This window comes from Anas platyrhynchos, chromosome 3, assembly GCF_047663525.1.
Source record: "Anas platyrhynchos isolate ZD024472 breed Pekin duck chromosome 3, IASCAAS_PekinDuck_T2T, whole genome shotgun sequence".
Classification (NCBI taxonomy): Eukaryota; Metazoa; Chordata; class Aves; order Anseriformes; family Anatidae; genus Anas; species Anas platyrhynchos.
This window is the reverse complement of record NC_092589.1, coordinates 105561927-105586374: the sequence shown is the minus strand read 5'-3', so window position 1 is coordinate 105586374 and position 24448 is coordinate 105561927. Positions and strand designations below refer to the sequence as shown.

The following is a 24448-nucleotide window of genomic DNA, read 5'->3' as shown; positions in this document are numbered from 1 at the left end:
GAGAAACACAAGAGTTTAGAGTAAAATCCCATCTAGTCTTTATCTCTGTATTTTTCCTTCTTTTTCTATAAAGTTCTTTCCTCTCTTGGAGCTGTATGAAAGGAGTAAGATCTACCCTGAGCCAGTAAGTGTAAGGGCTCGGAGACTGAATGTGGCTGAAGGCTGCTCTGTTTGGGGAGTGCTGTGTGCTTATGATGGTTGGGTAGTGTCCAGTTCTACATCTTTTTTCTTCCCTCTGTGAAGCAGTACGGTAGCAGAATGCACTGTGGTTGCACCACTGTTACTGAAATGAATTCTCATGTTTTTCTGCTGGAGGGTAGTTTTTTTTGGTTGTTTTTTGGTTGATTGGTTGGTCTTTTTTTTTTTTTTTTTTTTTTTTTTTTTTTTTGGAAACAAGGCTTAAATGGTAGCATGTGGAAGGCCCTAACTTCACCTTGTTTGGGAGTATTTTGGAGGGAGAACAACTGTGGTGGTGAAAGCGAGGAGTCATCTAGAGGATGACAAGGGAGAATCTGCTGAAACTTAGGCTAGGAGAGGAGGTAGAGCTGTTGCAGCTTTGCAGCTTGAAGTTTTAGGGTGTATAGTGTTAGAGAAGGATTTTGTTTGTTGTTAAACCAATGGCAGAAGACTAATACAGAGGAAGACCTGAATCTACACTGAGAAATGGAATTGCTCTGACTTTGATATGTGATGTAAAAAAAATAAAGTAAAAATGAAAACTGCCTTAATTAGGTCAGGAAAAGAGGAGTAGGGCATGATAGTGTTTCCTTAAATGGTGCCTCAGTACTGTAAGGAGTCTAGTACAGTAAAGAGAAGGTGCTACAGTGTAGTATGAGGGGAGACAGGAGGAGAAGCTGGGGAGAGGAAGGTGAGGTAAGAGAGACCCACTTTGAAAGAGAAGTCACTGTAGTAGTAAAGTAAATTGTTGCAGTTAATTAGAGCTTGAAGTTAATTTTTATGAACTGGCTTCTACACTGTCAAGTATGTTTAGCTTGAATTGTAGCATAGAGTCACTTCAGGTAATCTTAAATGAGTTACCTCATTTAAATGGAAACAGTTTAGATGAAGCAGCTACTCCCTAATGTTCCTGACCCACCTTATTTAAAACTAGGCAAAGTTCAATATGTTGCGGTCTTCAGCATAGACAGTAGCTATTAAATTTTGGACCCTTTAAGCTTTTTCTGTGGAAGCTGACTCCTTAGAAACGTCAGGTCTGCAGATCTGCATGTTGTACATCTGACCCCACGTTATTTTTTTTTATCATTTTTGACAGTTTACCAAAGATCCGTGGACCACATGCTCACTCAAAACCATTTCATTAAACATTCCCCGAGCCAATAAATACATGGCTGAGCATTGTGTTGAGGAACATGTCAAATGTACATGAATGACTAAAAAGATTACAAGATGCTTCATAGGTTTCTAAAGTTTTCTAAAACTACTTATTATTTTGCAAATAAAGTTATATAATTAAAGATTTTATCACAATGTCTGTATTATGCATTGACACCTGTGGGGAATACTTATATGACTAAAGGTTAGAATAAGTGTAAATATTTTCAGGATATATGCCAATGTTTGCAAATAAATTTGCTTACTTAGTTAACTTGAAATTCTCTTGCTCTCTCCTCTAGTGGTTACATTTGAGATTTTATCAGATGATTACTCAAAGGTATGTTTAATGTTTTCAATGTATAAATGAGAAAATTGTGTAATATGTACATTAAAATGTATTTTCATATATAGTAAAGGCAGTCAATCAAGAACTTTTGGAACAGATCTAAAAAAAAAAAAAAAAACAAACACAAATCAAACAGGATAAACATTTTTTGTACCTTTTAAAATGTTTTTTGTTTTCTTTACCTCTTTGTATTATAATTTGCCTTACCACTTTTCAAGTCTTTTGTCTGCAGTAGAGAAAAGCTTCGAATAATGATCTGTCCTATAACTAAACTAATGTTAAAAACATAATTAGTTTCTCTTGTCAGGATAACATTCAGTTATAATCACTTGTGACCGTAGCCCACATACTGTTTGTTTTTTTTGAAATGTGGAATAGCTACCAGTGGGTTAGATTGATTTGCTATAGAAATTATAATTATAAGCATAGGAATGAGGCAAAAACTGGAAGAAAGTAATGTCTTCTTTTATGAACTCCTGTACCAGGAAGAAACAGATGAGTTCTTAGAACTGTTAGCCTTTTTCAGGTTCGTAGTTATCAATTCAAATTTTGTTCAGGATCCAAAAATTGTGAAACATTGTACCAGATTGCCTTCTCCTCTAAACTTTGCTTTGTTGATTCGTCAAAGTGTTATGTGCCAAATGAAATACACAATTTAAGCACGTAATTTTGCTGTTTCCATTAGGACGAGACATTTTTAATTTGTACTTGTATTTTTTTTTTCTTAGAAGAGACCTTAGCATTATTGGTACAGGCTTGTCATAATGAAAATTTTCATTTAATCAGAGGCATTATCATCTAACCTTCTAACTCAGGTCTTCTCAAAGTTTTCCCCTGTGAGTTTTCCAAGAATGTGTGTGAACTCAAGTGGATGAAGAAGGTGACTGCTACAGTAGGGTAGCCTCCTGCCTGTCTGTGGGATAAAGTTTCTGGTTGTAAAGATCAAACAGTTATTTGAGAGGCTGAGAAATGTATTCTCAACGTGTTCAGCAATCTTTTTGACTTATTACTAACAGTAAGGCTTCTGTGTTTTTTGAAACTGAAATTGGTACTGTGTTGCAGACTGAAGCCTTGACAACCTTAGCTTCAATTTCATTTTCCTGAAATTTACTAAATAGCTAGAAATAAAATTAATTTCAAGTAGCTGTCTAAATTTTTTAAGCATGGTAAAAAGAGGGAATGGTACTTCATAAAAAATATAAAAAATATTTATTGGTAGGGGACATCTAGAGTTCATTTAATGCTTGAAGCAGGACTTGTGCCAGTAATCTCAAAAACTGCAAGCACTGAGGTTCCACAAATTCACTGAATAAATTGTTGTAATGAGCACTGTGTGGAGAAATGAAAACACATCCTTCCCCGTGTGCTCCCACTAACCTCCTAAGGTATCATTTTGAGGGTTGTTGGCATTTTCACAGTGAGAGCACACTTGGCTCTCATTCATGTTGATAGCCATAAGACCAGTTAACGTCTCAGTGCTTTCCTAAAATTTAGACTTGGACTAAGTCTTAGACTTAGGAGAGAGTAATATCTCTGGTAATGAAGCTTTTGCTGTGGTTGGTGAGAATGGAGAAGCACTAGTTAATTCTGTTATTTTAATGGAAATTATTTAACTGGGTTATGGCTAGCCTGTGTGAGCTTGGAAAAATCTGAGGTTGTGTTATGAGCTGCTGTCATCTGCTTTTGTATGTTTCAGTTCTTTCTATTTTATTTTCAGATTGTCTTCCTGCAGTGTGACAGATTTGTGGAGTTTCATTCACAACAAGGCCATTACTACAGGACAAGAATACCAAAATTTGGTAGAGATTTCTCTTATCATTATCCATCATGTGACCTGTATTTTGTAGGAGCAAGGTATTGATTACATAGATTGTTTTGTTTCACTTGTTAGGAATGTTTTCCATCAACATGATGAATATTAAAATACTAGAAAAGTTAAAAATGTTATTGAAAAAGCAGTATTTCTTTCCAAATAGAGACTGTATGTAAAAAAAAAAAAAAAAAAAGTGTAAGTCTAAGATTAATTTAGTTTTTAATTGTTTTAAGACTTTCATTCCTTTAATGATTTGTTAGCTGTTTTGTTAACAAAATTGCAATTCAGTTTACTGTTTTAAAAGTGTCTGACATCTAAGTAAGGAAAATGAGATATAAAACAACCAAGATAGCTTTATCTTACTGTTAGGAGTAAAACAGTGTTTCACTGTTTCAATGTTTCACGTTTCAATCACATGAAGTAATTGACAGAATTTGTGAGAAGACAGTAAAAATAAAATTTGTTTCAAACTTTGAAGATCTCATTTTGAGAAGAGCTTTTAGTAATCCAAGCTGTAATGTAAACTGTAGGAAATTTAAGGATGTTAAAAAAGGGATTAATGCATCTTTTCATGGCAAAAGAGTAATTGATAGGGTTACTGCGGAGTAGTAAATGGCACTGGTGAACGTGCATGTTATCCTTTTTTCAGTATTTGTAAGAGAAAGGAGTAATTGTGATTTCTTTTTTTCTTCGTAGTTCTGAAGTATTCAGGCTAAATCTGGAACAAGGAAGGTTTCTCAACTCCCTGCAAACTGATGCTTCGTAAGTGTCTGTAATGCACCATGTCCGTCTGTCTTCTTTCCACCAGGTGGAACCAAACTCCTAATATGCTCGCCATCTCTACTGTATCTGAATATTCCCAACTATGTTGTAGAGTTGAAAAGAAACATATGCTGAGCCTCAGCTTGACTTTATTTTATGTTCTGTAATTCTTTGTTCAAGTTTTTACATTTTAAAACATTCACAGAAGAAAACTCAATTAAAATTGCTTAATGTAGACATGTAATAGGTATTATATAACTTGATCTTAAGAGCATTTCATTAAAACTTTGCCATTACTGCTCAATTTAGTTGTCATATAGAGATCTGCCCACAGGGTATGTACTTTCCCAGACATGTCTTTGTCCTTCTGCTCTTGGAGTAGCCCAAAGATTTTATTTATATATACATAATATATATATATATATAATATCACCAACATGTGTCTGATACTTTTGAAAACCAGACAGTAGCAGCAGCTGGGTTTCTTTTGTGTGGGGAGAAGTAGATGAGAAGTAGAGACCTGAGAAGATGAAAGTGGCTAGTTGGTGAGCAGCAGCTGGTGTTCAGTGGGTAGGAGAGCTTACAGGAAGAAGAGGTATTTGGGCAGGCTCTACTGTATAAACTGAGTAGCAGCAAAAAGAAAAAGGGGTGTGTGGGATAATCCTGGAGCAGGTGAGCTAGGTCATCAAGCGTGAAATCTGAATCAGGGAGAAGAAACTTGAAGATGTGAAAAGGTTGTTAGGCAGGGGAATTGGATGAGTTATAGGTGGAGGTCTTGGAATAGGAAGGCTTGGATTTTTTTGGGGATGAGAAGTATAATCAGAAATATTTGTATTTTGAAAGAATTGTTGGAGCAATAGAGGGCTCCATGTTGAGCAATTGAGGGAGAAGAGGACGGGCTGTTCATCAGAATATGTTGGAGATGTATGCTTCTAACTTATGTCATCAGGAAGACCTTCTGATGTAATTGAGTCATTTAAGACTACAGTGAGCAGAGCAATATATAAAGGTGTGATGGTGGGTGGTGGGCATGGGCAGAGGATTGTAGAATCATTCGGGTTTGAAAGAACCTGAGTCTTAAGTCAAGACTTGGTCAACACTGAATTGAAATGAGTTTGCCCACAAGGTCTTGAAAGCTCTGAGTAGAGAAATTCCAGAGCTTCTTTTGGCAGCTTGTTCCAATAGTTATCCTCAAGGCATAAAAGATATTATCTTCACATCCAGTTGGAACCTCACCCATCTCAAGTTATCAGCACTGTCTCTGATTTTCGCTGATAGCTCAGAATTCTTGGTAAACTCCTCTTAAGTATGAGAATCTGTTATTAGGTTGCCATCCGCACATGTACTCCCTCCTCCCCCCACCGCTTTTGCTTCTCCGGGCTAAACAATATGTGATTACAGAAATCTTTCTAGTTACATTATTCTGAGGTCATTAAACTTACTTATTTTTCTGTTTTAGAGAGAATAATGTCTGTGACATAAATCCTGTACACTTCTTGTTTGCTACAGGGACAGCTGAGGTAAATGTTTGCATTCCTTTTATTAAAAGGGCAGCAGTGTTTGTATCTCTTTAATATTAGTTTGCATGAGGATAAGAAGAAATCACAACAGGAACCTACGTAATTAATTTGATCTCATTTGCTGCGTTAAGTATAGATCTGTTAAACAAGATGACTTTTTAGAGTGTGGTGAAGGTACAATTTCGGAACTGTCTTCAGAACTGAGATGCATGAGATTTTGCAGATGAGGAAAAAATAGCTTTGTCTTGCTTAAGAATATAGCTATCTGTAGAAATTGGCTAGCCTCTGTACCCAGTTAATATGGGGAAATTTAGCATTAATCATTTTCATTCAGATCACATTTGTTTAAATGCATATAAGCTCCATATATTTAATCTGTGTTTATTAGTACAACTCATGTCAAACTAGGAAATTTGATTAATTATTCATAGATGAAATAATTCATAATTTTATTTAAACACAATATCAGGTATATGTTGCATAAGCTCGAAATATATTTTCTGATCTGTTCAGGGTAAAGTGGAATGCTGGGATCCAAGAACTAGAAATCGAGTTGGGCTGCTGGATTGTGCTTTAAGCAGTGTGACAGCAGATACAGAGTGAGTAAAGGCTACCTTTCAAAGTGCGTTCTTCTAATTTTTTTTTTGTGTGTGCTTGTTGGTTGGTTTTTTAAGTTTTGCTTTTAGAAACCGTTTCCATTTTGCATCAAAATCTGTCATAGTGTGAATAGAGGGTTTTTTTAGTCACAAAGAAACTGAGCTATTGCTGCTCAGATCAATAACTAATTTTCTGTGCAAGTTGTGAATGGAAACAATTTCACTTATTGAAGTAGTATTTGAGTGGTTAGTGTAAATTAATTTACAGATACTACTTTATCTATTTTTAACATTTAAAAAAGTATTTGCATCCTTACGGATAGAATGTCTAACTGTAAGCATTGTGCTTTGCAGGATAGATTGTTTACCATCTATTTCGGCGCTGAAATTTAATGGAGCTTTGAAAATGGCTGTTGGAACGTCTACTGGGCAGGTAGACTTAACTTTTTCTGCAACAGTTCTTATAAGATCCTTTTCTTGCAGTTGCCAGTCCAGGTCTCTTGTACGTTGAGTGCACTTAATGCAATATAGATATACAATAAGATAAGTATTTCTAAGACCTTAAATTACACGTGTAGAGCAGCAATAGTCATTGGCAAAATTAATTTGCAGTTTAACAGATTATCTTGTTCTTTAGAATTACCGTAGGGTTGGCTTAAAATCATCACAACCTCCAACCTAGGTAACTTTGAATTCTGCAGTTTTCTTACAACAGTCAATTATGTGAGGAAGTTACAGATTTATTTTTTTTTTAGACTCTGCCAGTGCCATCTCAATGCAAAATATATGCTGTATCTTGATGTTGGCTGAAGAAGCAGAATTAATTGTCTTTCAACTACTCTTTTTCCCCAAAATTATTAGTATTCATACTTGGCATATGAAAGATTCGAGGTCTTTCTCAAGTTGCAGAGGAAATTTTTGAGATAAAAACACAGGTTTCTGAAAGATGGCCTGTACTCTCCATTTCTCTCAAAAGAATAATTGCATTCTGTGGTGTTTTCCTGAGTGAAAGTGATACTCACAAAATCTAGAAGGGCAGCTGAAAATTTTAATCTTGTGAGTAAGAATAACACAATAATCTAAAAGTGAAATATAAGTAATTAAAAAATACTAAGAGTCTTGAAAAGGGTCATTTTTTTTCAATTATAATTTCAATAGAAATTAAAAAGACTTTAGAAAGATGGCAAATTCTTGAGTTTGTATTTAATTTTTCTAGACTGAAGTATTTCGTAGTTAAAATATATTGTCAGAATAAGCAGGGCTCGCTTAATAAGTCATTTTAACTTGAAATGATTTCTTTTATGGAGATCCTGTCCATGTTTTTAAACAAACAAGCAAACAAATCTCAAGTTAAAACATTAGTTAAGGCCTAGTGTGTGTGATTTCCTCTTGATCTTATAATATTGTAAGTTTAATCTGTCTCTTATTCTTCAAGGTTTTATTATATGACCTCCGGTCTAATAATCCATTAATAGTCAAAGATCACCAATATGGCCTGCCTATAAAGTCAATTGAGTTTCAGCATCAGTTGGATTTAATTATCTCTGCAGATTCTCGAATCATAAAAATGTGGAACAAAGATACAGTAAGTATTTCTCTGCTGTTGCTTTCAGATTTTTTCACTTTTTTTTTTTCTTCTTCTGCAACTTGAATAATGAGGCTGAAATTGAGGGTGGGAAGCTGCGTTTTTAATATGTCCTAATTTACATAGCATTTGGCCTTGTCTGGCTAAAAAAGCTGGTATCTGGGAAGGTATTCAAGAGCCTGTCAGGTGTGAAGATACACAAACAGCTAAAAAACAAACAAACAAACAAAAAACTATATATCTGCTTAAGATGCTTCTTTCAATAGAGGGATTTAAACACAAAGTATCTTAGCCATTGCTCTAGTTTGTATGTTTCTCAGTGTGCTTAGAAACATCTGAATCTGACTTTTCATCAGAGAAAAATTGGTCATTCCAGTTCTCTGATCAAAAAGGGCAGCTTCAAAGGTAGATCAGTTTATGAACTGTTAAAACCTGGTCCTGCTTGTTTTCAGATAAATTTATTTAAATCTTGTATCTAGGCATAAAACCTGCTTCAGATAACAATGTTTATTAAGCTATATTAATGGATTATGTTGCAATAGACAGTATCTTTATCCCTGTCCTTTGCACCTATAAGTGAAGTTGCGAACTGATTAAGACTTTCTTTTCTTACCTTATGCTATTCTTGTCCCCCATCAATGCAGCTTGCACAAGATATGTTACCCTATAGATTCGTAGTAATACCACTGTAATTTGGTCTGGTCTAAGGGGCTATCATTAATCATTCTAGTCCTAAAAACTTGCTCCATTCTCTATCTGTGATTTTCTAGCTGTGTAAAGTAACAGTAACATATCAGGAGCAGTTATAGTAGTTTAGAGGCACTTATTTTCTAACTATTTCAGGCAGTCATTTCTCTATTGTTGTATTTCTTCATGAACTTTCAACAGCCTCTTTTTCTGAGATCGCAAGCAGTTTTTTTGTAAGCTTTTCTTCAGTTACTTTTTATTGTTTTAAAGGGCAAATAAATTATTGGTTATTATTTAAAACATCTGCAGTGGCCTCTCTTCATTTTCCTAGGTATAGATATTTTCCTCTCTGAGAATGAAACACTAAGGTTTGTCAGGTGGCCTCTGCAGTGGGAAAAGGGAGGGTTTCTTACTGCTGGAAGGCAAAGATAGCTTTGGACTCCTTCCTAGAGTATGTTCCAGCTGGCTCCACCTCTCCCAGATGTTGGTTCTTGACTATCTCTGGCTGGAAACCAACTGCAGAGGCAGACTGTGGGGTGGAGAGCATATGGCTTTGATACCAGAATAGCCCCATGCTGAGACGTGCCTTGGGGTGGGGAGTATGAGGCTTTTGTCTGCTAAGACTGGCGTGGGGGAGGACTCTTATTAATCATCGGGGAGAGACCAGAGGTGGGTGGGGTAACAGCATATAACTGGGAGGGAAAGGAAGGGCCCAGAAAGGTAGGTGGGATTGCTGCAGGGAAAGAGAAAAGAGGAATAGGATGAAAATTTGCTCTGTTCCTGTCCCTCATTTAGAACCGTGTAGGCATGTACTCTCATGCTTCGGATTCTGTGGCCCAGTTGTTAGACACACTTCTTTAACTGGCTGTCTTGCATCTTGGCTTATGAGAGCACCTGTATTTTGTCTGGGTTTTTCAGACTATGTTCCAATTCTTAATTTTTTTTAAATGTTTCTTGCTTATACCGTGTTCTTAAATAACCGCTAAAACTTCATTTCTGATCTAAGCTACATCCCAGTGGATGCTTACATTATTTCTATATAATTTTGTGTTAGACCTCTTTAATACTGAGTTTGTAATTTCCAAATAAAGTGCTGAGCCATATTTCATTTTAGGGCAGAGTGGAAGAACCAAGCTCCAGAATGAAACTCCACTCCCCATCCATCATTTTAGCTAATGTACTTAACAAAATGAAATTACTTAAAAGTACCGCATTCAGACTTGAACAAAACGAGGGTTACACTGGCAATGTACCACGAACTTACGGACCTCATCCTCCTTTTACATAAAATAAAATAAAATGAAGCTGAACTGACGTGAATTTTCAACACAGAAGTGTAAGCCAAGAAATCAGAGGTGCCACAGTACGTTGCTGTGTCCTTGATAAGCAGTAGACAACACTCCCTTGTAAGAGATCTGATAGGAGACAGAACACAGTACAAGGTTTCTATGTTATGATCAGATGCTTTAATAACATTTTATTGTTCTGCAAAATCTCTGCCATCTTGATACCATCATATTTCTTAGCTTCTATAATGGCTATTCATAATGTTTATATTTACTAAATTTAATTACATTGTTTGGAATTCTTTATAATCTATTATCTTCCTTCAATTACAGGGGAAGATTTTTACTTCAATGGAGCCAGAATATGACATCAATGATGTCTGTCTTTATCCAAATTCAGGTACATTAGATATATTAATGTCTTATTAAGTTCAAAAGGGAAAGCGTGTGTTAACCCAAACTGTGGCTTTTTTATTTAGGCAATGCAAATTAAGTCTACTTTTCTACTTATGACAGAGCTAAGAAAAACGGTTACATGCTATTTAGTGTCATTGGTTCCTCTTCATCTTTATTAAATCGAAGACCTTTGCAGTTGGAAGCTGTTGTGCTGTCACTTGAGTGATTGACCTCTTCTGCCCTTTCAAATATCTGAAGTCTTTCATAAGAGAAGGAATTTTGGCCTTTTGTCTAGGCTAAGCTCCAGATCAGTTAGAGCTTGCTTTCTAGAGCTAGGAAAAAACCTCTTTACAATGAGTTTACAAATTTTTACAAGTGTTTATGGCCATTTGATCTTTCCTGTTTTTTAGTTATAGTACTTACTGTGCCCTGGTTAAGCTGCAATACTTTTATTTGTAAGTGTAGAATTCTAAATGCACAGATCTGCGTGCTTTTTTTTTTGACTTCTCAAATTTGGTGTGTATTGTAATACCATGTATTGAGGTCAAAAAAGAGGTCCACTTTTAACTAGTTTCCAGATCCTACTTACTGAGGAAAAAATACTTTACACAGTGGTGGTTGTATTGTGTAAAATATTTTTGCGTGTACCGCACTAAACTTTTAGCTTTTAGTTGCTTAGTTCTTAAGGAGTATACAACACCCATTTCCTGTTTATAAAGCAGCACCAAATAAGATGAAAGAAAAATTAGGGCCTTTAAGATGTCAGAGGACAAAATTCTTGATCAGAGAATGCCTGTGTTGCACTCTGCTATTATCTTAATTTCAGAGAGGTAGCAGTGAAGACAGAGCGACTTAGACTTTGATTCATACCAGCAGCTCAATTTCAAGATTGTAGATAAGTGAGATTTCTAACGAGTTAAAACTTATCTTGTCTTTTCTGCCAACTTCAGTTAAGAATGTCTTTTTTTTTTTTTTCTTTGGTAAGATGAGAACTTAGTATTTAAGTTCTGCTGAGAAGGTAAGCCTTTTTGACTTTATGCAGCAGCAGCAACATAAGGGTCTGCAGGATCTTGGTGAAATTACCAGCCCCTTTCCATGCTGCTCAGATTTACCCCTTTGAAAAAGAATAGTCTTACATACAGTACTTAGCAATTGGACTGTTTGTTTTTGTTTTTTTTTTCCTGAGCCTTCAATAGTGTATCAATAGCAATCTAATTTGTGTTCCATATATTTGTTTTTTCCCAGATTAATGTGCCAGAAATACTTTAGGCAAAAAATTGAAGCCTGCCAAAGAGGGAGCTTATGGCATGGCGCTGAGGGTGCATCTTGTGTGCTCTGATTGTACACGAGTTCTGGGGGTGTTGGAGAGCAGCTGTAGTAACAGTGTGGGCTGTGCAACACGGGTACCCAAACCTGGTCCTCCGTCTTCCATAGAGGCCCCAGGAAGAGCACTACAGAAAAAGGTCATTGAAGTGAATTACATTTAGCATCTCATCCAGGTTTCACCTTTGAGCTTAGCAATTTGATCCAATGAGTCCTGGAGTGAATGAACATTCATGAGGCGTTAATAACGAAGGGATCATGGCATGGAGGGAAAGACAAATAAGTTATCTAGAATCTTAGCATAACTTAGAAGGGACTTCTGGGGCTTGTACGTTCTCTGCTCAATGCAAGGCCAATTTTGAAGTTAGATCCTACTTCAAAGTCTGGTCAGGTTGCTCAGGTCATAACCAGCCAAGTTTAAATATCTATAAGGATGGATGTTACACAGCTGTGGATGTTCTACAGTCTCTGTGGTATGTAGATTTTCCTCAAGTGCTGATTTGGGCTTAAATGATTTTTGTGTGACTGCAGGAAGAATCTCATAACATAAAGAATTAAATGCACCTGTCTATTTAAAGTTGCTTATGGGACATTGGTTTTCTGTGTGTCTGATCCCAGTCATGTGGACTGTGCATTCCAGTTCTGTATTCCTTTATAAGTCAGTTTTGATTTTTGTTCTTTCTTCTTTGACTATGTCTAAAAGGAGAGCAGTTTTGAGGGCTTCTGTTAAGAGCTGCTGTGGGATGAAAATTAGGTTGTATTCTATAACCCTGTGAAGGCAGAGGGGGAAAAACTTGAGGGTGTTTCAGTGAAAACAAAGAGATTTAACATGAGAGGTGGTGCACTTCATGTTTATGATAAATACTGTTTCTACAAAATTTAAGATGCCTCATCCACATTTAGAATGTAAAGAATAATTACATCTGAACATCAGAAAATACTTCCAGTAATACCAATGTTGCAGCTGAGGAAAGCAGGAAAGGCAATAACGTTTAATTGATAGCATGGGTGTAGGTCAGTGTTGTCACTGGGATCTCAGCACTCAGGGCACCCTGGGATGTTCAGAAGCTGGCGTGGCACAGCAAATCCCAAGACCTTTGCCCAGTCTATGCTCAGACTTCATGTGCAACTACTGCTCAGAAAGCCTGTACCCTAATCTTTCCCTTATGCTCTTTCATTCAGTTAAAACAGTTCTGCTGTTCATCACTGCATGGAACAAAACACTTCTTCCAACTTTATTTCACTGATGTGGGTCAAAATTCAGAAGTTGATTCACGAAAATCACCCAGGTCTTGTTTCAGACTTAAGGAGAATAATGTCAGAAATGTCACGAAGCAGAAGTCATTAAGCCTACACTTAAAAAACAGTTTTCCCCTAAGGAAAAGCTATCTAGTACATGCAGATATTTTACTTTTACATCTTGTATTTATAATTTTATTCAAATAGTTGTAATATTCCAGTTTTGTTTTAAAAACCAAAGTAGCTGCTACTTCGTATTAGTTGCAGCCCTTTTTTACGTAAAAATGTCGGCTGAATGAAACAGTTTTAATTCTGTGTTGTCTCAATTATGAAAGCAATAAAAAAATGGAGAAGTGAAACCATTTTGTAACAACATTCTGAAATATGGTAAGATGTGGATCAGTATAATGTGAATTAATCTTTTTCAGTCGCTATGTTTCTGGTTTTTTTATTGCTTTATTTTTGTTTTTAGTTAAATTATTTTAGCAGCCATTTTCAGTGCTATTGCCTTCTATGGGAAGCAAACTCTTTTGCAACTTAACATTTTCAGTGTATAGAAATTTGTACATCATTTGTTTCAATTATTATAAATTACTTTTTTTTTTTTTTACAAGTAAAAGCTTTGCATTTTCTAAAACATCCTCTCCCATTTACTACCACTTCATCCCCATTTTTTTCATTTTTTCAAATGAATGATATTGTATTACTGAGCACTTTCTAGATACGGTCGTAGTAAAATGGCTTCTGTAATAGAATAGTTCTCGTTTATTTCCCTTTTAAGTGAAATTGCACTAGACTGCTGTGTAGTTTATTAGGGTGTGGTCTCTCTTCCTGTAAAAATTGGTTAGAACTAATGAGCTGAAACAATGAAGAGTGCACAGTAGACTTCTCCTTTCACAGACTTGTTCCTTTTTTTTTGGTTTCTGTATTTCCCCTTAGTATACGCCCACCCATGTACTGAAATTCTGAAGACAACTTTCCTGCCTTCAGCTATTGGTGGAAGACTCCCAAAGAGGAGGTTTTCCCTTTGCTGTCATCTTTGAAGCACCTGCAGAATTAATTTCTATCATTTTATCTCTAGTGATTCATATTCAGTCAGTGGAGAAATGCTTTGTCTCCTGTAGTAGTACCAAAAGTGCTGATAAGTTAAGGGAGCACAAAACTTATCAAAATATACTATGAATTCGTGCTTTTTCCTTAAACTGCCTGTAACCATTTCCAGGTTTGGTTTTAAGCCTCAGTTTGCTGACTAAGCTTTCACAAATTTCTTGCTTTGCCAGGAAAGCAAGCCCCCTTTTTTCTGACATTAAAAGTCCAGCTGCATTGTGTATTTTTAATAAAAAGGATTAGGTAGGAAGGATTACTCCACCCATGTTAATTGCGTTCCTCTAGTTGGGTGTAAATTATATTTCTGCCCTCTGGGTATGTGGTAACTGCCCCAATTATTCATAGTCTCAATGGCATATGTTACTTCTGGATCAGAATGTTATCTAACTTGATTGCTCTTCTCTTCTTCGTGCTTCATCTTCTTGTATTACATGGTGATCACCTATGCTGGAAAGTCAAAGCTGAAATAAAATTATAAGCCAAATGTCCTTACAAAGCTCTCATGCAGAATGAAACCGAGAGTTTCTGATTTTGTATGTATACCAAGTCTTGTGACAGTTCCAGATATTCCATGGACTTTAATATTTCTGCAATAGTTCTTTTATATCCAGAGTATTCACAGCATTCGCTAGGTATATTCACAGATATTTCATATTTTATTTGTTCCACCTGGCTAATAATCACTTGCATTTGATGCCACAACATCCTGCCTCACGTTTTGTGTTGACAATCTACTGTTGATTTCCAAGATGAAATATGAAGCAAGCAGCAAACCATATTATGATTTATGACATTGTTTAGACCATAGATGTGTGTTTAAAAACAAAGCAAAACAAATCCCCAAAACCCCCTTGTGTTAATAACACCGGTTTATGCCCAAGGTAGGTTTTAAGTAGTACTACCTGGATTTGTTCTAAACAGTTTTATGGGATGAACTATTTAAATTTGTTATGAAAATTGGCAGTCTGCAGGTGTTAGAACTTTGTTGTTTAAGTTGTGCTGAGCATTTTTTAAGATAGAGAACAAAAGGCACAAATATATAAGAAATTAAGCTTTATTAATTGCAGCGCTATCAGGCTTTTCTTTCCTAGTCCTGTGTACAAACCTACTACATGTGAATTAAATACTTTGTGTGTTTGTGTGTATACATATTTATATTAAGTAATATTATCTTCTCATGACCGACATTTTTTAATGTGGAAATCTCTTCTAGGAATGCTAATGACTGCAAATGAAGCCCCTAAAATGAATATCTATTACATGCCAGTAAGTAATACAAATTGTTGCTGATACTGCTCTTTTAAAACTGTCAGTAAGTTGGTGCCAGTCAGGTTTTCATGTTGGAAAATGATTTCTGCAAATTCCTGTCTACATTCTCTGACTTTTTATGATAAAGTTAAGCTAGCCATAACTTATTTATATTATATACTAAATTACTATTAAAAAAGAAAATGCTTTCAATTTGTCTTTTCCTACCAGTTCCAAAACTGGTTAGTGGCAGTAGGAAGTTCAGGTAGAGTTTTGATGGGGAAAAATTGCTTTAGATAGCTAATGGGAAAAGAATTCCTAAAAGGAGACTGTATAGCTTGCTTTTGAGGTAATAGTTTTGCTTTGTTGAAAAATATTTCATTAGTGTCTTTAATGCCACTGTATACCATGGACTAAATATTTTTCTCTGTCCTGATGAAGAAATATGGTGTGGTTTTGTGTGTGGTTCTTAGGAGTAGCTTCTGCTCAGTGCCCTACTTGAATTGGAGCTTTTCACTTGAGAAGCTTTTCACTCAAAAGGCTTAACAGTTAAGTGTGTGTTTTCTTCCTGTGGGTTGGTTTTAGGGAGACTTAACAGCATGCCTTCTGGTGTTAGGGAGCTGCACAGAAAACTACACCTGTATTTCACTCTAGCTATGTTTTTGGTTCTACACTACACTCACTAGAGTTTGTTATGGCCTGAAAGGAGATGAATACTAGGGAATATAAGCAAATATTCCAGGCAGAAGAGCAGACTGAACTTAAAAATTATGTGCAACTCTCCATAAGTCACTTTATTCACGTTCTGGAAAAACTGCAAAATTCGTTAAATTTGAAAAATATTTTAAACTATACAAGTAGCTGACGCAGAGATCAGTTTTTGCATTCCAAGAAATGTACATTTTTATACACCAAGTTTTTGTGTTTCATTTATATCCAGTTGTTTTTCAGATGGAAACTGTCAATTTCTTGAACCTGTTTCTAACCACTTTGTTTACTGAAGCTGTTCCATGCTTGAGATAACGGGAATAGGGACAACAAATATTTCTGTATTTAAGACCATGTATTAGCTGTAGTTAGAAGCTGAACACACAGTGTTTCTATTTATCTTGTTCATTGTAAAGTTTAAGGAGAGCTCTCCGAGCCTTTATCTATCTCCCTTTTAATTAGGGGATTGGAGAAGACAAACTCCCTTATTTTCAAAGTCTGTTCATTTTTTAAAAACTTGAATAGACTAGTTACTGAATTTAAGTAATTCAGATGGAAGAAAAAAAAAAACAAAACACCTGCATTCCTCCTGTCACTAAGCCTATAGTTCAGCTTCTCTCTGGAAATTGAGCATTGAGATTTTTTTGTGCAAGTATGCATGATATATGAACCTGACTGGTATAGCACATCAGAGGTACACATCCAGCATTGCCACTGAGCCAAAAAAATATTTCAGACTTGATTTGTCACCAGCAGTGGGTGTTGTCAGAACTTGTTCTAGCAAGTATTATTTTGAATATTCTTGCACATACTATAAATCAAAATGGAAAATACTTCTTTTTTGCTCTCTTCAAGCCTCACTTTTGTAGAAGGCTCTGTGAGTATTGAATGTTTTTTAGCTAAGAAGTATAAATATTATTTTAGATCTCAAATTGCACTTAACAGACATTAACTACAAGCTGAAATATTGCCTGACATTGTCTATTATTTTTGTGGAGTACAGGCTATTCCCATGAAAATCAACATTATGTTATATTCCTTTGTTAGTGTTCTTTGATGACCTGAGTCCACCTGAACTTCTCTCAATCATACCTTTTTATGGGTTTTAGGGTCACAGTGACACATGAGCATAAAAATGGACCCATGATTGATTCCCAAATGATGAATGCTAAAGCATAAACATATGCAACAGTTCTCTCCTTTTTTTTTTTTTTTTTTTTTTTTAATGCTGTTGTGTATAAAGAGAACTTAAAAGTTGATTTTTAAATGTACTACCCAGGCAAAACTGGCATTTGAATAAGCTGAACTTCTGCAGTTCCTGTCAGTGGCTTTACATCTGAAGGCTGCTGAAGCCATGTTAAGTATCAGCATGATTTTTTTAATTAAATATTTTTGAATTGAATATTTTCAGATAGTGTAAAGACATGGAATATTAATTTTAGAGAATAGAAAAGCTAAAGGTAGAAGACATTTTTGAAACAGAAATTTCACACTCTGCTAACTTGTTGGTTTACCCTGTTTGCCTTTTTCATTCTGCCCTGCAAGAATGAAAGGTCTGGCACAAATACTATCACATAATTGAAGGGTTACTTACTGCATTTCCTAAAAATCAAGTATGTAGCTCTCTAAATCTGTTTTTGTTGGCTTTTTTTAATCTCCTTTTTAAATGAAGAAAATGTAAAATGGAGAAGTCGTGTCAGCCTTAAGCTGCTCCGGGGCATTTGTTATTAAGAAAAACTCAATGTTATTAATGTGTTCCTTTTAACGCTTCTATTCCTTGATCTTTTGGGCTAGTTATTTGAGCTCAGATGCACACCTGTCCTTTGGTTTGTATGTCAGTAGATTATTAAGACACATTTTCTTCCTGTACTTGGAACTCTGAGTAATTTCCTTTGTACAGACAAAGATGAGTTTAGTTGTGTGCAGTTTTGGAGCAAAACTAAAGAGCTAATGATTTGCTGCTTTGCCTGATCTCTTTTCACAGAAAAGTTTTCTGGCTTCTCATAAGAACTAGGATTTACCATTTTTCCAAAGAACTGCCTAATTTTCTATTTGTTTGTTTACTTTGAAATAGACATGAATAACGCTTAAGAGGTGTCCTTGCTTTTTGAGATGTTGACAGGAACTAAATTACAGTTCTTCTATTCCACAACAGAATAAATGCCTGAGGGAAAAGCTTCAGCTATGGAGGACAGTTGTGTTTCAGAGCTGTTGGAAGTGCTTTTGGGTAAACAGAATTCATCTGATGGCCCCAGCACTTACTGCCCTGTAGTGCTAATAATGGTTGCTTCTTTTTTTTTTTTTTTTTTTTAAGTCTTCTTTTTAAAGCAGTATCATGGTGATGGTTGAGGTAGATGCTTAAATTCAAGAATGTATGATGCTGGACTCTAGCCCTCCTAGTTTGAAATGCTTTTTTTTTTTTTCCATATGTTGTAGAAGAGGTGCACAGAAGTCTTACAGCACAGGAGTGCATCCCCATGGATGGGTGCAGACAGACCCAGAATCCTCTGTCCTCGATTCAAGTTGGCCAGACAGCGTAGGACTGTGCCCAGCCTAATATACCCGGCCTCTCAGCAGGTTTTATTAGTGTGGGCACAGTGCTGTGCTAACACAGCTCTATGACTTCTGAACTGGAGCTGGCTTGTGTCTGGCTAGCTTGGAGTATGCTCTGACTGAGCTCATGTCTGAATGAATTATCTGTCTACATGTGCCCGTTCTCTCCATTGTTCATGCCAAAGCTAAATTTCCATTGCAAGCCTAAAAAATGACTGTCTCTTGAACTTCAAGATTATGAAGGAGTTGACAACAGCTATCATAATATTGTCTGTAAATGGCATGCTTCAGCTTTCACGGCAGGATTTTCAGCAAGATAGGTATGACATTCGAGACTAGGAATGTCTGAGAGAACTATGCTTTTCTTAAAAAAAAAAAAAAAAAAATCACAGCAGTTGTTCCTTTTGCGTGCAAACTGTTAGAGGGAAAAGAAGGTGGTTTTTGGTTTGCTAGAAATGACAAGCAGATTTGGTTTTAAATAGCAAAAAAAATTGCCATGTGCAGGTACACAACGCAAAGGGTGAGTAAAAGGCCAATTTATTGTTAAAATGACTGCTAAAATGAAATGTTTGTTTTACACAGGTAACATCTTGAGTGGCTTAGCTTAGAGACTTTGTTTTTGTTTTATTTTGTTGGGCTTTAATGAGGGCAAGTGCCTCTGCCTAGAATTGGGCTCTTTGCCAATAGTTTAATAGTTAACTTGCAGTTTATGCAAACATTTGGAGCCTGCCTCTTGCCAGCTGGCTTCCTGGTACCTCACTTTGAAGTGTGTCTCGGGAAGGTTGAAATGAAAGTTGTGTGTGCCTTGGGATACTTCTCAGACTACTGACTCAGAAACGTCAGTTGAGTCAATAGTGCACCCAGCTTCTGCCTGAAGAAATGAGGAGAGGAAGAAGCTCCACTGACACAAGGTGGTTCAGTGGACTGGGATCTAAAATGAGCCAGATTCTCCTAAATTTAAGCTAAGCTGTCAGCTTCCATGACTTGTAAGGTTCACTTTGAAGGCTGTACAGAGAAAAGCCTACATCTTACCTCCTGGATCCTTTGGGAAGAAAGCAAGGGGCATATGCGTTATTTATTCGGAGTGTTTACTACTGGTTACGGGAACATGTCTGATCTTAGCACAGACGTTTCAAACCAGTCTTGTCTCCTTTATTGGACTTGAAACTTTGGGCTACATATACATACTGAAACTGAAACTTGCTCTATTCATTAGGCTGTTAAAAGAAGAGAGCAATTAAGACTGTAATTAATTGAGTGTAATATTCTGTGTTCTGGATGGTTTTTTTATTTTCCTGCAGTCTTGGCAGAAAACTCCCTGTTGAGGCTAGAAGCAATGTACTTTTGGTGTAGGGAAGATATTAAGCTCTTTAAGAAAAAATAAATCCTGGAGCGTCTCTGGCTTCTTTTCAGGTGGTTTTGGAAAATCATTTGATACCCTGGTGCTCTCCTAGTTCAGGGCTATTGGAGTTATAACGTGGAAATGTTTCAAGGGCAAGTACTTCTTGCCTGCTCAATGATTCAGTTTCTCCAAGAATATCTTTATAGTTAGGGTCTGGTTTCTAATCCAATACCCTCTTTGGATGTGTCAATCTTTTTATTGCTAGAAATGTTCATGACCTTTGGCCTCATCAAATTGGGTGGCTTTCCAGCTAAACCAGCCATTACTGGGGGTACTTTCCCTTCGTACATGCTGTTTTAAATTATTTTTTATTCTTTTTTTAGGTCCTCTACTTGCCTACATGAATGATGCTTTATCACCATCTTTTATATTGAATAGCCCTCAATAATTAACATTCCTTAAAAAAAAGAAACAAAACTTAGTTTTAGAGAAAAAACAACAATTTTTAAGAACTGTAGGCAAACCTGTAGGTACCCTTAGTAGTTACCTGAGATAACATAATCACAGATCCACATCAAGGCACCAAATTCTACTGGCTCGTATGTTTTTATTTTTTAATTAAATGCTTTAAATTTAATGCACTTCATATTAGATGAAACAAATCAGTAGATGGAATTTGTACTGAGGCAAATGCAAATTAAGGCAGTTCTGTTTTAAACCTTAATTCATTCATTTCTCTTTTGATACTAGTTTGGGACCATCCCGGATTGTAAATTAAAGATGAACATGGCTTGGTTGGATAGGAGGTTTACAGATTAGCTGCTATGTGTGACTGAATTGACTGAAGAGATTTTGTCAGTCTGGTGACAGTGCTACCAACTGGTGCTGTACAAGGGGTTGTAACCATTCGATATCTATCCTTACATTCTGTTGTTTTTCACTTAAAAGGTCTGAGGTTTCTCATGTGAGGCATGTTCCACACTTACCTCTATGGTCATGGCCTTTCACAACAGTTTTAGCAATCTAAGACTTCCTTGCTCATCATTTCATTATTTTGGGATCTTAGAATCACAGAATCATCTAGGTTGGAAGAGACCTCCAAGATCACCTAGTCCAACCTCTGACCTAACACTAACAGTCCTCCACTAAACCATATCCTTAAGCTCTACATCGAAACGTCGTTTAAAGACCTCCAGGGATGGTGACTCAACCACTTCCTTGGGCAGCCCATTCCAATGCCTAAAACTAACTATCTGCTAACGCTCGTCCTTTCTTGGCTGGCATTTTGACAGTAATGGAACAGGCTAGTGTTAGCCTGTGAGATTTTGATTTCTTTTAGGATATTTTCATGTCATATTGGCAGCACTAGGTCATTGTGAATTAATGCTGCCTCAACTGTCTTCTTGAAGGTTGTATGATGAGGGTGAACTTTTTAGAGTTATTCATCTACTTCAGTGTAACAATTACCTCAGAAGTTTTATGCAAGATGGAAAACAACCATGAAACTGAATTGTGATAAGAGATTTTTTCTATCCCAAAACTGCGTTTAATTCCCTGGGGGTAAAAATTTAAAAATAATAACGATTATAAAAAAGGTAAAATATAAATGTAACAGTTATGGCATACAATGGGAAATGTTGGTCTTAACCATAGTTTGTTTGCTTGTTTGTTTTTTTTTTTTTTAAGAAAACTGCAAAATGACTAGAAAACAGAGATGTTGCAGCATCGCATATTACAGTTGCGCTTTGGGACTGTGAAGGACAGTGGTGTTGAAAGAAAAAATTTTCCATTAACAAAAAGACAGTTCAGTGAGTCTTTGGCCTTTAAGCTATTTCAGAGTCTCAGTGTATCATCCTTCTAGAGCTTGGTTTTCCATTCAGGACATTCTAATCCTTTATACGTAAAATCATGCAAACAGTATAAAACAGAAGAAGGCTGTCTACTGAATGATACATCACTTATCTCACAGTACTAACAAGCTTAGGAAAAAAATTGTTTATCTTGACAAACAGAAATGTGAGCTTCCTCCTTTTAACCTAAACACTTTCAAACTGAAAAATAACACACTGGGCTTATTCCCAACAAAGGATATCCTTCGTTTCCCATGCGCTGGCTGAGAGAAACGACCACTTTTTGCACATAGGCAGAAGAAAAACACCAACGTGTGATAATTGGAAAACAATTTCTGATCTTCCTGTAACATTTGCCAGAGATGTTTTTGGTGCTGCTGGTGTAGTAGTTCAACAACGTGAATAGATTATGAAGGAGTATGGGCTCTGCTTACTGCTCTTATGGGTGATAATATGATAGACAGCACTTGTCCAGTTTTCTTTAATAGGCAGCACCATATCACAAGTAATGTAAAAAAATAAATATAAAAAATTGCTGAGAAGGAAGTTTATACTATGCTATGGTCTGCAAGCATGTCATAGGAATTTGTGGGGTTTTAATGTGTTTTCTTTAATCTTTTTTAAAAGATTAAAAGAAAATGTTCAGAAAAGACAAAATATGAGAATTTTCTCTGAGATACTTTCAAAAAATATTTAGTTGAAATTAGAGTATTGTGGTTTATTTTTGTCATGTGCTGGTTGCACTCATTAATGAATCAAAGTGTGTGTGTGTGTGTTAAAACTTTTTTTATACAAAAATAGTTTAAAAGCTGTGAGGATTTGTGATTTCTATCACACAAAGCTGATAGATAAATAAAGCCAATCAGATGTATGAAAGCTAGCATTTTGAAATAATTTCCTTTGAGTAGAACAGAACTTCAGAAATGCTTTAATAGATAAATATAACTTTGTGCTGAAATAGGGCTCTGGAAAGAGTGGACTGATTTGTGCTGAAGGTATCTTCATTCTCTGTCTGGAGGAGCTGCATGTTCCCAGCAGGTAGCTGCTGTCCTGTTCCTGGAGGTTGTCTGAGTAAACACCCAGAGCAGCCTTGCTCCCAGCTCCGCAAAGAACAGCTGAACTGCCACGAGAGGCAATTTCCTTACATACTCCTGGACTTCCAGTAGCTTGTCTGTTACATAAGGTAGAAGTACAGCTGGACTCACCATTGCTTTTTTTTTTTCTGTAGCATCCCTCAAATTTCCTTAACACGTCATTTTCTTAACCCCAGTACAGTCAGTTTTGTTTTCATGCATTTAAAGATATTTATGCTATAAAAATACTTGTTATGTGGCTTGTATTACAAGAGCCCAGCTGTTTGTAGTGATGTAAAAGAGAGGCAAGTGACCACACAGGGTAACAACCGGGAAGTTTCCTGTGCCATCAGAAAGGTGGACAAGATAGCTTGCCAGGATTCTGCATTTCTAGCTTATTCTTAATTCTTCTAGTTTGTTAATTTAGATTGCAATCCGTGGCTATTACATGCTAAAATCAAGGTACGTGTCCCTCATCCCTGTTAGTTTTGGGAGTGCTGTCCATTGCATGCCTGTGTCCTCAGTGTTGCAAGAGATGCTCTTGTATTTTGGGATGCAGGTTTCTGACCTCATTGTAACAGGCAGGACCTTCTTGGAAGCTCTTTCTTGTTGAAATATAATAATAAATAAATAAATAATAATAATAAAGAATTTCAGGGCAGCTGTGAAGTCTCCCACCTGCTCTGTCTCCCCCCATCACAGCTTCAAATTGAGGGGGAGGGCTCTGTGATGGATGTATTATTTGAAGAATATTGTGCTAGGTTTTTTATTGTTGTTAGACTTCATATAAAATGTGGAGGGCACTCCTATTTGTCATTCTTCTGTGAATTTGGAAGTAATACTAATTACTGCAGTCCTTAAGTATTTTGGTTAGTGAAGCTTGAACATTTCACAGACTGTGGAACATTTCTCAAAATCCTGGAATCCAGGAGGAATTCTTGTGGGAGAAGAGGGCAATAACGGGTTTAAAAAGGGATGATTGTAACATGCTGTCAGATTTTAAGCTTTAGGAATATTTAAGCTCACTTTCTCTCCCCTGTTAAGAAAACACTCAGTGGTGCCGTGCCAGCGAGGTGTCGGGATTCAGTCTGCCAGGAGTGCTCGGCTGGTGGTCGGAGGCTTCCTTCTGCTCTGGGCGGTGGCTCGGTTCCTGCTGGTGGTCGTGGAGTTTGTTCGAGCTTTGCTTGCTGATCCAGCTCTCTGACCAGGCAGGGTTCAGGGGTGGTGGTGTGTCTGGGGAATTTGGGGGAACTTCTGATGCGTTTTCAGCTGATATTTATGGGATAATGTTTAAAGCAGATCATGCTTTGTAAAGAGTGCTTTGAGAAGCCACTCGTAGCTTCGTTAGATTAGGTGACTTAAAATGAAAGTAGTGGGTTCTTGCACTTCAAGTTTTATTTATTATTCTTCTGACATCAAACCTTCTCAGCTCTAATTGTCTCGAGAGCTTAAAAAAAGCCCACGGAGTTTGAGAAATAGAGAGATCCATAGCAAGAGTGACTAGTGTTTATCTTTTATGTGTGTCAGCATGTCAGAACACGACAGGGATATTGATGAAAGCGTTAGGCTGCTTAACTTTTAATGCCACTGCTGGTAACTGACTTGAGAAGCATCCCTTTTTCTTCCTGTCTAGTGAGAAAGAGAGATATTATTGATTTCATTTACAGTTTTAAGGAGCA

The 24448-nt window shown here is 36.5% G+C and overlaps 1 protein-coding gene across 1 annotated transcript in view; it reads left to right on the top strand.

The window, feature by feature from the left end:
* Positions 1-24448, top strand: part of NOL10 (nucleolar protein 10) — a 48612-nt gene that overhangs the window by 3127 nt on the left and 21037 nt on the right. The window contains exons 5-13 of the mRNA XM_005014113.6: positions 1635-1672; positions 3399-3535; positions 4191-4256; positions 5716-5776; positions 6290-6375; positions 6727-6805; positions 7808-7957; positions 10264-10330; positions 15209-15261. Coding sequence (XP_005014170.3) covers positions 1635-1672; positions 3399-3535; positions 4191-4256; positions 5716-5776; positions 6290-6375; positions 6727-6805; positions 7808-7957; positions 10264-10330; positions 15209-15261 — 737 coding nt within the window. The remainder of the gene's footprint in view (positions 1-1634; positions 1673-3398; positions 3536-4190; positions 4257-5715; positions 5777-6289; positions 6376-6726; positions 6806-7807; positions 7958-10263; positions 10331-15208; positions 15262-24448) is intronic.